At 45.8% G+C, this 12,805-nt stretch overlaps 1 protein-coding gene across 7 annotated transcripts in view; it reads right to left on the minus strand.

Moving 5' to 3' along the window:
* Window positions 1–8,025: 8,025 nt before the first annotated feature.
* Window positions 8,026–12,805, minus strand: part of GTF2E1 (general transcription factor IIE subunit 1) — a 55,512-nt gene continuing 50,732 nt past the window's right edge. For all 7 annotated transcript variants that reach the window (XM_026103430.2, XM_064519863.1, XM_026103432.2 and 4 more), the window contains one exon: window positions 8,026–10,229. In XM_026103430.2, coding sequence (XP_025959215.2) covers window positions 9,799–10,229 — 431 coding nt within the window. In that variant the 3' untranslated portion in view covers window positions 8,026–9,798. The remainder of the gene's footprint in view (window positions 10,230–12,805) is intronic.

Genomic DNA, 12,805 nt, shown 5'->3' on the forward strand with positions numbered 1-12,805 from the left:
CTGTTTGTTTTTCATTTTTGTTTTTGTGTGGCAGAGATCAAACAAGCACAAGCCCAGATTTTTGCCAGGGTTAAAGCTGCTGACCCCAACTGGGTGTGCTGGTCCCAAGCTTCATTCGTTGGCTTTCCCATTGGGATAAGCACTGAGCCAACAGGTCCTTTAGATTTCTCCCTCCAAGAGCAGTGCCTGTGCTGCCTTGTGCTGGGCAGTGTGGCAGTGACCTTACGTAAATCACACAGGACAGGTGTGCTTTTACCTACTGAAGCTTCCCTGGGAAGCTTACATCCACATCTGGCCAGCCAGGGCACCAGGACAGAGAGCACCCCTCATCTTCAGCCAGGTTTTTTGGAGCCTTCCTTCTGTTAAAGGGTAACAACGCTTTATCCTTCTGATAAAAGGACACAGATCAGCATTTTAAGGACACTCCAGTTAGATTTTGTCCGGTTCATATCAGTAGCAGATAAAGCATCTGGAGATAAGTCTCTTACGATACTGCTATAGTCTTTGGATGTAAAAGAGCTGCAGCTTTTTGCTAATGTATCTTGTACATGGGCATGGGGCACAGCACTGGAGCAGGCCAAGCATTCCAGCAAATGCCCATGGTGAAATAAAACATGTATTTATCTCCTCCTCAGACTAAAACAACTTCAGATGAAGTACTGGGTTGAATTCATTTGGAATTGCTAAAGAAACTCAGGTAACTTTAGAACTGGTCTTGGCACCAAACAGGCAAAAACAGGTCATTAGATCTCACAACCAGCTACAAGTAATTGCATGTCTTTTTGCTTTGGACTCCTTTTACAATGGTTGCTGACCAGCCCTGACGTGCTACATAGTGCTGAGAGTGCTCTGTAGTATCATCAGCTTCTTTAAGGTGAGGCAAATGTTTTCAGGATTTCATTTAATACCTGCATTTAATCCATTAGATCTCCCTGCAGACCTCCTGAAGGTTGGGCTGTAAGTAAGGAGGAGATAAGTGCCCTGTTTATTGCTCTCCTGATACCTCTTCTCCACTTTCCTCTCCACTTCCATAGGCAGTTTTCACCCAGCATGTTCAGTCATGCCAGGTCCCAGAAATGTGTGGGACCTGCCTGCACAGTAACACTCGTGCCCTTGCGGCAGACTGAAGAGGAGACAATCTCAGCTCCAGCAATGCAGCTCTCACTCCCTTCTGCCAAAAAACCTTTCGTGACTGCCATAAGCAGGCAGGTGTCTTGTTGCACCTCCTGACCATCTGCTGGGCATTAGCAGTGCAGAGGCCTCCTGCCCCCAGCACACTGGATAGTTCATCCAGAGGTCAGGCTTCCAGGAAGAGAAGTGCTAAGTAGGGGGTGAAAGCGCTGTTGGTTGAGATCCTAGAGGCAGCTACTGTAGGGTAAGGTACCCCACTTCTTTAAGAGTGGAGCCTGTGCCACTGGGCAGGAAAGGGGCAGCACCGGGAGCAAAACCCTTGCTCTAAGCATCCATACCTCCGAGCAGCCTTCCTTATATTTACAGCCCTTGGTGTGAGGAAAAGTTATCAGGAAGGTAGACTGAGAATGGCTTGAAAACATCTGTTCTCCTTGATTCCTTGCCATTAAGCTTGGGGATTATCTGTTTCTTTCCCCCAATTTGAAAGCAAATTCCCTTTTTCCATATTTGGCCTCTTCAAACAAAAGGGAAGAGTTGGGGGAAGGAAGGAGGAAGTGAACAAAGCAGGAAAGCAGAGGAGTAACATTTCCAAGAGACAACACTCTGTGTGTCTCTTACCACTAACGTGCTACATGAATCCTCCCGTGCAGCCACTCTTGCTGTAAAAATCAAAGAAGAGCAAGAGAATCTGAATCACAGCAGCTCACTCTGTGTTTCTGCAGCTGTCATTGCTATGGCATAGACTGTGCTGGTCTCGCTGAACGTTTGGCTCCTTCTAGCGCTAAAAAACACTGGATTTCCTGTTCAGAACAATTAGCTCACTCAGCAGCCATCAACCGTGAAGTCAGGTGGAATAGTTCCCACTTTTGTTTTGTTATAACATCCCCAACTGCCAAAGGGTGTTTCATATAAGATACAGAAAGGTTGTTTCACTGCCCCTTTCTACTCAAGAAATACTATAAATAAAACAATAGTAATAAATGTTAGATTTCTTCCCTTTCCAACATGGGTTTCTAGTGTTTATGCTTTCATAACCGAGCTAGTCACAAAACTGGTTTTATGTCCACTGCAGACTTGAATTGCACTAGACATTTTCCACAAACAGCTGCCATTCTTTCTCGTGCCATCTTCTGTTCACTGTTTTTGACCACCTGAACAAATATGCCTCCATGGCACAGTATTCAGTGGGCTTCTTTTCAGTATTTCTAATGGTTTGGCTCACACCTTTGCTGGGGCAGACTCCAGTAGCTTGCAAATTAGCAATCCCCACAAGGAGCTCATTAGTACAACAGCAAGTTGAAGGTCTTTGGTTGATGGCAGCATCTGGTCCATTGGTGCACTGAAGACACTAGTGCCCACAGTATGAAGAGTGGAAAATGCAAAATAAAGACATTGAAAGGTCTGAAAAAGTGGACAGTCTTGACAGTTGTCTTATACTAGAAAAATCCACGCAATTCTTCATGCCTGCTGTTTATGAAGATAAGCTCTTTTATTATGGACTGCAGAATAGCTGCAATGATGTGACTGTCTAGATAACAAAACCTGTAACTACTATTTGCTGCTTTTGGCAGCAGCTCCTGTCTAAACTGTACAGAATCTGTTATCTGTTTACCATCCCAAAGGGAAACATGTTTCAGGAAGGCTGGAAAGCCCCCTCTGTGATTTTACGTACCTGTTTCCCATATGCATGGGAACATAAGTACATATAAGAACACATTCAGATGAAACATTAAAAGAGAACCAAGATGTGACATTTTAATGTGACATTGAACTGATATTTGCAGCTCACTGTTGCAAGGTATTCTTGCACTGAATCTTCTGGACCTGCAGGCTCTTGCTGAAGTCGACTGCTAACTCGGGAGCTTCCTGATCCCTTTGTATAGTATCTAAGAGGTGGTTGCACTTGGAGAGTATTACCCTTCCTAATGGGCTCTGAGACAAGAGAATACACCAGGCTAAGCGGAGTCCTTCTTCAGCCTGTCGTATTTTTCTCTGCCTGTATATAGTACCCATGTGGCCTGGGAGAGTGTATGAAAGTGAAATTTGTCTCAAGATTTGTCATTTGCAAAAGGCCATATTTCCCTCTAACTCCGGCTCCCGCCAATTTTCTCTGCTGTAATGGGGATAGTTTTCATCTCCTGACATCACTAGGAGGGCTGAGAGATGTTCAAAGCACATATTCTTGGAAGGAAGCATTGTATGGCAAAGGAAGTATAATTATGGTGACAGCACAGGGAGAGCAGATATGTCTCCCTAAAAAGATTTTACAGTCTAATTTGCATTTAAAAAAAAAAGATTTTTTGTTAGAAGCAGGGAAACATCATGAGAAATTCGGCAACTCAAAATATTTCAAAGGGACAACAAGAACAAGGGTAAAAAAAAAGATCAAATCCAGTCCTACCAAATCACATCTAGCTCAAGAATAAATAAAGATTGAGTGTAAGGGACTGACCAGTCTAGGGCTGATGCCAGTGCCTTCTCTGCTGCGGGAAACTAGGGGGCAGGGACCCCTTGGCTATGCAATGTAGAAGCACTAGCACCTTCATTGCACCAGGACCTGGAGGTGCCATGAACCAAAAACCTCTGACTTGTCCTTGTACTAATGATCTCCTTGTGGGATTGTTAATTCACAAGTTAACAGAGTCTGTCCCCAAAAAGGGTGAACCAAGTAAGACACCTCGTAGCTCCCTGGGGTTCAGGTAAGAGGTAGCTGGAGAATTTGCATGAAATCCTGCATGTGTTTAAGTGTGATGGCACCCCCACCTCCCTGCCAGGCATTGCTCACCAGGGCTGCCCCCAAGCCCAGCCAAAGCCTCGCTCCTGCTGTCTGTACAGCCAGCTGTGGTCATGGCTGGGATCCATATGGGAGACCTGTGTGACAGCGCTGGAAGTGCCGAGAGTGCATGCAGCACAAGGCAGTGATGGGGAGGGCATGGGGGGGTTGGAAGTGAAACTTGTTTTTAAATTCACACCTATGTATGCTTGCGGGGGGGGGGGGGGGGTTGGTGTACAATGAGAGTCCATCAGCACTGCCTAGGACAAGAAGAACAACCAGCATCTCTGCAAAAAGCAGGTGTGGATGATTAACTGATCAAAATGACCTAACCTATCACTCCCCCCTAAGGGACAGGCTTGGTTCAGACTCTGCAGCCTAAGCGTACCCTAATCAGCTGGTTATAACCATTAAATGGTGTCTGGCCTATTTCTCCGCCACCCCATGCACTAAGAGGGCATAGGAAAAGCATCAACTCTGCTAACAGTGTCTGGCAAATTTGGGGATGGATCAGGCAGATTTCCACTGTCAGAAGTACAGAAAAAAATGTTCCTGAATAGGACAATCAGTTTACCAGGTGGATCTGAGCCAGACTTCTCAGCTCTACTCACAGTTTTAGCTCACTGCAAAACTACCACTGCTCATCCTCCTTCCTACAGCAAGCAATTGGGCTGGAAGATGCTGGCAATATGGGTTCCAGGTGAAAAATAAACAGAAGCAATATGTCAGCTCTTTAATCACATCTGCATGACACGCTCCCCTTTCTCCTTTTGCCAGATGTACCTTTTTTGTACAGACATGAAAGCCTGTGGAGCAGCCTATGACTGACCTTAATTTTAAGGCTAGATCCCCTGCTTGTTTCTCTGGCTGCGCAGCCCGAGGTTTCCTCCTGCTGCCATGCCCAGCTCTGGGCAGGATTTGTGCATTCCCATCGCTGCATGTAGCTAAGGTAAAGCACAGGGTTTCCGCAACGCACTGCAGTGGAGCTGAACCGGTACCGACGTGGCTGGCTCAGCCATCTCTCTGCCATCTCTGGCTGATTCATTAGGCTCAGACTGTTCAAAGGGATGGAAATCAAATTATATATAGGTCAAAAACATATTTTGAACAAAAATACCTATTATATTTAAAGTATCTTATTCAGAGACTCTGTCTGCTGCCTCCAGGATGGCTGCACAGATACTCACTGTTCTTAATACATTTTTTAATGATACAGAAGGAGCTTCCAAAATCTGATTTTTTAAAAATATAAATTAGGTTCAGTCTCTCCATCAATTTAATTAATGCTGATAAATAAGCAGCCACCTTCTGGCAGCTCATTAAGCATCCCAAACAAGAAGGAGAAAAAAAAAAATTTCCCTAGGTAACTTTGAAAGAGACCAAAAATAGCCCTGCCATACAGAGTGCCAGGGTCGCAGTCCCAGCTGGGCTCTGCTCTCTGCTAGGAGGGAAGGAGCAAGCAGGCAGGCAGCATTTCAGGAGCACCAGTAATCAAGCATTGCTCCCTGCGCTTTGGGCTGCCACTCCTTTTAGCCAGTGGCCTCTCGGTAACAGTCTGTGACAGATGCGCAATCACGTCTTAAACCGCTTCAACCATCTGGCTATGCCTCCTATCAAGACTACATGAATGATGATCTACTTGGAGTTTATAATGTCAACCATGACTCTGGAAACAGCTCAGCAGTCCGTAGCTACTCTTCGGCCTCAGCTCCTGCACTCCTGGAGAGGAGGCTGTGTTCACAGTCAGGATGTTTTAAACTGGAGTAGATTGCAACGCTTAGAGACCCTTGGCTGTCCATGCTTAAATCAAATTGCCAAAGCATGCTGTGACCAACTCAGGACACTGGGACCTTGCCTAGGGCTTCCTGTAGGATATGACGAGTCCTACAGTGGCCCAGAGGGATCCTTTGCAGCACTGTGTGACACCTCAGCACTTGGAGCAGCACTTGGTCCCCTCCTCCACACAGGACAGCAGGGGACACAACCTGGGCTGCTGTTTCCTAGGCTCACTAACCACTCAGGAAAGCATTTCAGACAGCCCCAAAGGCTTGCCCTGTTGCTGAAAGGCCGCATGTCCTTCCACCTGACTATAAACTTTCCATTTCCATGAGAGCTTCATTTCCCATTTGATCCCTGAAACCACCCCCTCGCTCCTCCTAAAGAGCCCAGCAGGAGACAGAGACCCAGGCACAGCTGCTTGCTTTCCCCCACCAGGCCCTGTCAAACCTCTCCGCAGCCACCCTGCAGCTGCCGGCAGCAGCATGGAGCCAGGACTCTTCAGATGTCTCAGGGAGGAGGGGATGCTATTTTTCCGCCCTTCCTCCAGGGGATCTTCAATTCCCTTGGCTCTTGCAGAGCAACAGTCTGTTTAATCTGAGTCTGTCTGAAGGGTGCAGCAATGCAGGAAAGAAAAACTGGATGGACAGAGACTCCCTGCTGGCAGAAGCTGCTTCTTGGGAGCTTTGTGGAAAAGATTAAAACATGCCTGTTTTCCAGCATTGAGTCTGATCTTCCCCTTCATCAGCGCCTTCACTGATCTGCTTTGGCCTGTTCTGTGCTGAGCCAGGAAAGATGCTGTTCTGCTGTGGCTTCCCCGACCTGCAGGGGCCGCAGCCCTTGTGATGCTTGGTAGCTTTTGTAGCTCTGGCACAGAGACAGAGGCAGCTCTCACATGGCTGGGAGACGCACCTGGTGCCCAAGACCTCTGGGGACAGGAATACGAGCAGCTTGAGAAAAGCATTTTTCTTTTCTGTTTGAACTGCAATGCCCTGGCCTTAGGCTCACTCATCAGATAAACTGCACATTATGCTGAAAGCAGACATAGAAACTGATTTGAATGGGGTTAGACAAGGCATTTGCACAGGAAGGCTTCAGAGCTGGCCCATACTCACAGTATTATTTGATTAAAATTAGCAGAGCACATGTAGTTCAGCAGCCAGAGGAAATGGCTGGGCCTTCCTCAGGATTGATGGGCTCTATCCCTTGCATTAGCATCAACCTACCGGCAATTGCTGGCTGCCAGGGCTTTGCTTGCAGCAGCGACCATTCTTCCTGTTCTGGTATGTGCGCAGAGCCCTGCTTCAGTTAAAAAACAAAAAAAACCCCAACACTATTGATCCTACTTCCTCCTGTTCATTCAAGCAGCGTTTGTCATGACAGGGGAGTAGATGTGTATATCTGTCATTCAGCATAGTCTTGACCAGCTGGAATAGAGGAGAGCAGAGCTCCTGTCCAAGAGTCAGAAGCTGTTAAAAAAGACAGGAAACGACGACTGCATCTCCTCATGTATCCCGACCTCGGCAGTACTCATGAGGGAGATACGTGGCAGATGAGAGATGGAAGGCATGCCCTAAAAACCACTGCACCCTTGTGTGCAGGACATACCTTGCTGAATGACAAAAACTTGAACCACTGTACAAACCACACATAAATGTGTTTATTAAATAAAACCATTACTGTATAGATGATTATGCTGTATATATATGCAATATACTCTTACAGCAAAAACCTGTATTTCGCCTACAGCTTGATTCTGCAGACTAAATCCTCGATATGAACTACTGGGGAGTTACAAGCATGAATAGCTGTACTGTATTCAGGATCAGTTCTCAGTTTCATTCTTTGGCTCCTTGTACCTACTTCCATTTCTTCAATGTTAACCTTGAATTCAACGAGATTAAACTCTATACAGACTTGGTAAAGCCTCTCTCTTTTATCAGCTGATTATTAAATTGTGCTATCAGATCTTGGAAGCCAAGCTATGCAATAGTACCATTTTAACTGGCAACAAGATGACTGTGAGACCTCTGTCATCAGCATACACATCAGCATCCCTCCAGGATGAAGGAAAGGACCGGGAGTGCTGACGAAAGAGGCTCCCACAGCACCAGTCTAATGAAATATCCTTCCTGGAAGGGAGTGCGGAGGATTCCAGGAGGCATTCAAGGAAGCTCTGCTGAGGAGAAACAACACAGGGCAGTGATTTAACGTGGGATTTCACATAGTCCCTCCCTCAAAGGAGGGCCTCAGAACAGTCATTTTCTTGAATTAAGTAAATCAAACTGATAAGCAAACCACATTTCCAACTAAACACATGACAGATTGGAAGCAGACAATGAGGAGAAGTTTCAGTTTATTTATTCCTCTTTAAAATGACTTAAAAGCAAATTTAAAACACTATTTAAAAAAAAGGGGGCTTCAAAATATCAAGAAGCTGAAAACAAAACCACAAAGGAATACAAGGTTAGCAAAACATACAAAGCCTACTTAGTATAAAACAGATTTAGTCTCAATGAGCAGTGAATCCACCCTCCCCATGCAAACTGAACAGCACTTGATACCAGCTCTACCCTCTGTAACACATAATTCTTTTATCATTTTGTTTTATTGTAGCACTGGATAAGAAAACAGAACAATTTAAAAAAACAACACTTGCATTGAAAGAGAAAACATTACAGATATGATATTGCTCTGTAGGCACTGGCAAATGTTTTTCTGTGGTAAGAGAATGTGTCAAAACAGAATTCAAAACTGCATAATTCTTTTAAAAATGCTACAACCCTAGTGTGACTGAAGGTAAAAACCAGCTATGCTAGTTTTCTGGTACTGCTTGGCTGCAGCCCTGTCCACTACGAACCGTCTGCAACACTGGAGTTTGGACATGGCTAGGGAGAAGTGATAGGCAGCAGTACTGGAAAATGAAGGGATCTCCTAGTAAGTCAGAGTGCTCTGACAGCTTAAATCCATGGAGGGCTTTCTTTACAAAGAGTGATAAAGAGTGACTGTATGTGCCTACCAAGGCTTTCACTCTGGATGCTTCAAGTTACCTCTGACCTTGAGGTGCTGAACATTTCCCACTGAAATGCAGGAAAGTGACGCTCAGCATCTCTGAAGAAGCAAGCCATGCTCTAGGTGCTGGTCTAGGAGGTCCCTACAGTTACACAGGCTTGTGTGTAAAGGATAGAGCTAACAGAAGGAGGAAAACACATGTTCTTACAATTTTAGAAGTGAAATTCCTGAGCTCTGAAACACTGAGGCTGAAACACAGGTTGGAAACTGATCATTCTTACAATCACGTCCAAGGAACTGGTGCAGAGCTCTGCTTCCTACTCTTCCCCTATCTACAACAGACAAGTCACCTGGTTGTGCCATTGCTCCGTTATAATCAACATCTCCAGCTGCCCTCCCTGGGTGGCTCAACTACCTGGGAAACCAATGCAGACATAACCTGGCCAGGACACACTGCAGAGTCAAACATAGCTGTGATTGTAACCTCCCTCCATAAAAGACCTAGAAAGGGGAAGACAGGAGCAACAAAAATAACATGGGTTGCTGCCCACAAGGCTGCTTAGAAATAACCAGCCCTGTGGCCGGTTGTTGCTGGCAGGAGGTTAGATACCAGCTATTTGTGCCCAGGCCTGCAGACAAGCCCTGCCCAACTGCATCAGCAGAAAAGTGCTCTCCCCTCCTCGCTCCCATTCAGCACAGGCAGCTGCAATGTAACTTACACCCTCTACTGCCGAGTGCTTTGATCAAACCACAGAGCACTCACAACCTTTGAGGGCAGAGATGTGGAATTTCTTAGGATCTGCAACAAAAATAGACGCAAAACAACTGGGTGGAGGCACTGGTTTAACCCAGTGCCTGTGCAGGGCACCTAAAGCAGAGTTTTATCTCACAAACTTCCTTACTTCTGAGACTTGACCTCCCCTACCTGTTTTGGCACGAGCAGCCTTCCTGATGCCCCTCTTTGGTGGGCAAGATGCTTGAGATTAGGAAGTACAAGTCCCAGTGTCCCTGTGGGCAGGGGAGAAAAGATTCATTTCAGTCTTGTTTTACTAGGGAGTTTCTGGCTTTAAAATTCACGTTTTAAAAAATGCCATGGCAGGAAGCAGTTAATCAAACATGTCCTCAAACATACGTCGACCCATGGCTATATAAACCTCTTTCTCCTCTGGAGTCATCTGGGCCACCAGCTCAGGGCGCTGGCTCACTTGGCTGTAAGAGTGTGGACGCCCGGCCACCATGACAGTGGGGTCCTCTGCCACCACCTCAAACTCTTCTTCCTCCTCCTCCTCCTCCAGCCCATATGTTGTGGTGGCTGTGGCAGCAGGGCGGGGGGGGGATTCCTCCTCTGACTCGCTTGTCTCACTCTCGGAGTCACTGGCATTGGCACCGGAGAGAGGAGCTGCACCTCCAACGGTGACTGTTGAAGCAGAGGGTGTCTTCTTCTCATGGATAAGCAGGGCACGCATCACCTCCTCATTGTCATCTAGAGCTGCCCGGCCCTCCTCACGTTCCTGGAATGCATCCAGATCCCGGCCACCTGCAAAGAGACACAAAGGAACAATAGTTTCTTCTCAGAGATCAGGGTGCCAGTCCTGAAGGCTCTCTGGATCTTTATGCCTTGTTGCTGCTATGCTGTCACTAAAAGACTGCCCAGTGAAGTGTCAAACTAAGGTGTCCCCTAGCTGGACTGAAGCACTTTCATTATTATGGAGCTGAAAGCAGCTCTTAGGATCTAAATCTGGGCTTCCAAATGCCTGAACTATGCACCTAATGATGACACTTGTCAGAGATCCAGCAATCCCCAGAAAGGGCTGTTTCATAGGTGAACAAGCACAAGCTGTTTCCCTTTTGGCCCTTTGTTTCTAGGTTGCATGTCTATAGCCTGGAGGACTTTCAGTGATGATGAAGACCCTAGGCTGTTCCAGGCGTTCACTATAAACACAGAACCAAAAACAGGCCCGGCCCTACAGAGCCCCCAGTCTGTAAGGATTAAGACAGAGAAGCAGATGGAACCAGGGAGACAGGAAGTATAAGGAAACAACATCTTATAAACCAATATCCAAAGGAAAAGTGTCTCAGAACCTCAGAGCTGCATCTACCAGGTAGGAAGGAGAAAAGTTCATTACAGGAATATGGTGCTAGTAAGAACCATCTTGCAAAGCAAATGAAACTTAGAGCCTGTAGCCAAACTGCACAGCACGGCGTGGAACAGCTGTGTTAAAAAGCTGTTCTCCAAGCTGAAATGCAGCCCAGACACAAAGGTGAGGCTGGTCTATCTGGTCTCCTACCCGGAACTCTTATTTGAAGGGTGCTGTGGCTTCCCAGCTGATAGACACAAGGCCTGTCTGTGTTACTGCTTGGGTAAGCTTGGCTGTACAAGAGCTGGGAGGGCTTGACATGGTTTGGATAAGCAGGATATCTGCTGTTCACAGATTTGAAAGATAAAATTCTATTCAAGAGGTGGCTTTCTACAGAAAATCTCTCAGAGTCCTACATTTACTGAGTACTGTGAATCCACCCAACACTAATAAACCTACGGGCAGTATGAAAAAGAACAACAAATCAGAATAAAAAATGAAATATAGAGAACCTTATGTAAAAACAAGGGATAAAAAGTAGGACAAATTCCCCATGGCAAACTCTCTCTTGCACCAAAAGTCTCTGCATATGAACAGTCACTGGAGCTGAGGTGATGGCATTCTGCCCTCATACATTAATGCCACTGGCCCTCTTTTCTAAGACCAGGACCCTCATGGTTTTATCACCATGTCGAAGCTTTACATCCATTTACATACTTTACATCCAAGTCTTTCCCCATAGGGTCAAAAATGCACTTGCTACTTTTTTCTACTTGAGAGAAAAATGTGCTGAGAAACAGGTAAACTAAGGAGGTAAGCTCCACATTTAGTCCTGAAAGCCGTAATAGTTTTTGGTCGGTTTTGGTTGGTCCTTTTCTGTGGTTAAATAAAAGTCAAAAAAAACACGCTAACTTTACTATACTCACGGTTTTATGGGAAATGAATTTCCATGGCCAATAACAAAGGTATAGACTGAAGCAGCTAGCAAGCAGCATGTGCAGGTGTTCCCTTCACAAGTCCCCAAGTCTAAGTGCTAAGTTTCTACTCATAGTGGGACCGGCTGTGGGATGTGGCACAGTCTGTTTAATATAACGGAAAGGCAAGATCATAACACAGAGTGATCCACAAAATGATGCTTTAATTTCTCCACAGCTGAGAGGCTTTCTTGTGTGATTACATTCCTATCTTGTCTCTGCTCTAAGCAAAATCCCCTCTTCTCCCCCTTCATATTTTCCTCATTTTTGATAGTTTTCTTGGTGTTTATAGAAACTTGCTGCTAAAATGTGATCAGCTGTCTAGTGAAAGAAGATGCAGCTCTCTTCAGATTAAGGTCAGTCCCATCAAAAGCTTGGCACATTAGGCCCATCTGAAAATAAGACTACAGAATCTGAAGTAGTTGCAACAGGACAGAGACTGCTGGATATGGGTCCATGATTTATGGCTTCATTACTCCAGTCAAACTCGGACATCATAACTACATGGATCCGCATGGCAACTTAACAGAATGAAACAATCTTCTTGGCAGCTGAAAATGAGAGCAAGTAATTGCAGCAAGTAATTCTGCAGTTCTCTCTTCAGACAACTAACATCACTGAGGTGCACAGCCTGGTCTCTCAGGTTCTTCATAAGAACTTCAGAATGACTGAACTCGTTCAAACCAAGTAACATCTAGCCCAATTCCCTTCTCCAATAGTAGCTGCAACCAAGCAGGGTATTCAGGTTTTGTACTAACATCACAGGCTACCACATTGAGAGCTGTGAAGCAACAGCAACCTGGGTTAGCGCTGTGAGTCTGACTTTGTGGCTCAGGAGCAGATCTGCCTCCTTCTGTAAAAACTGTTCCTGCCAGATCCAGGCAGGGAACAGCATTTTCTGCCAATGATCCCAAGTTTTCTTCCTTCATGCTTAGGCTGACTAAGAGCTCTGTAGATGTTTTCCAACAGCAGCTTCAGGCTATGCCCATCAGTTCCCTCTGTGATCTCCAGCAGTTATGCAGACTAAGCATTGATGCCACTGTGCTGTAAGCAGAAGATAT

Source organism: Dromaius novaehollandiae, chromosome 1 (genome assembly GCF_036370855.1).
Source record: "Dromaius novaehollandiae isolate bDroNov1 chromosome 1, bDroNov1.hap1, whole genome shotgun sequence".
NCBI classification, from domain to species: domain Eukaryota; kingdom Metazoa; phylum Chordata; class Aves; order Casuariiformes; family Dromaiidae; genus Dromaius; species Dromaius novaehollandiae.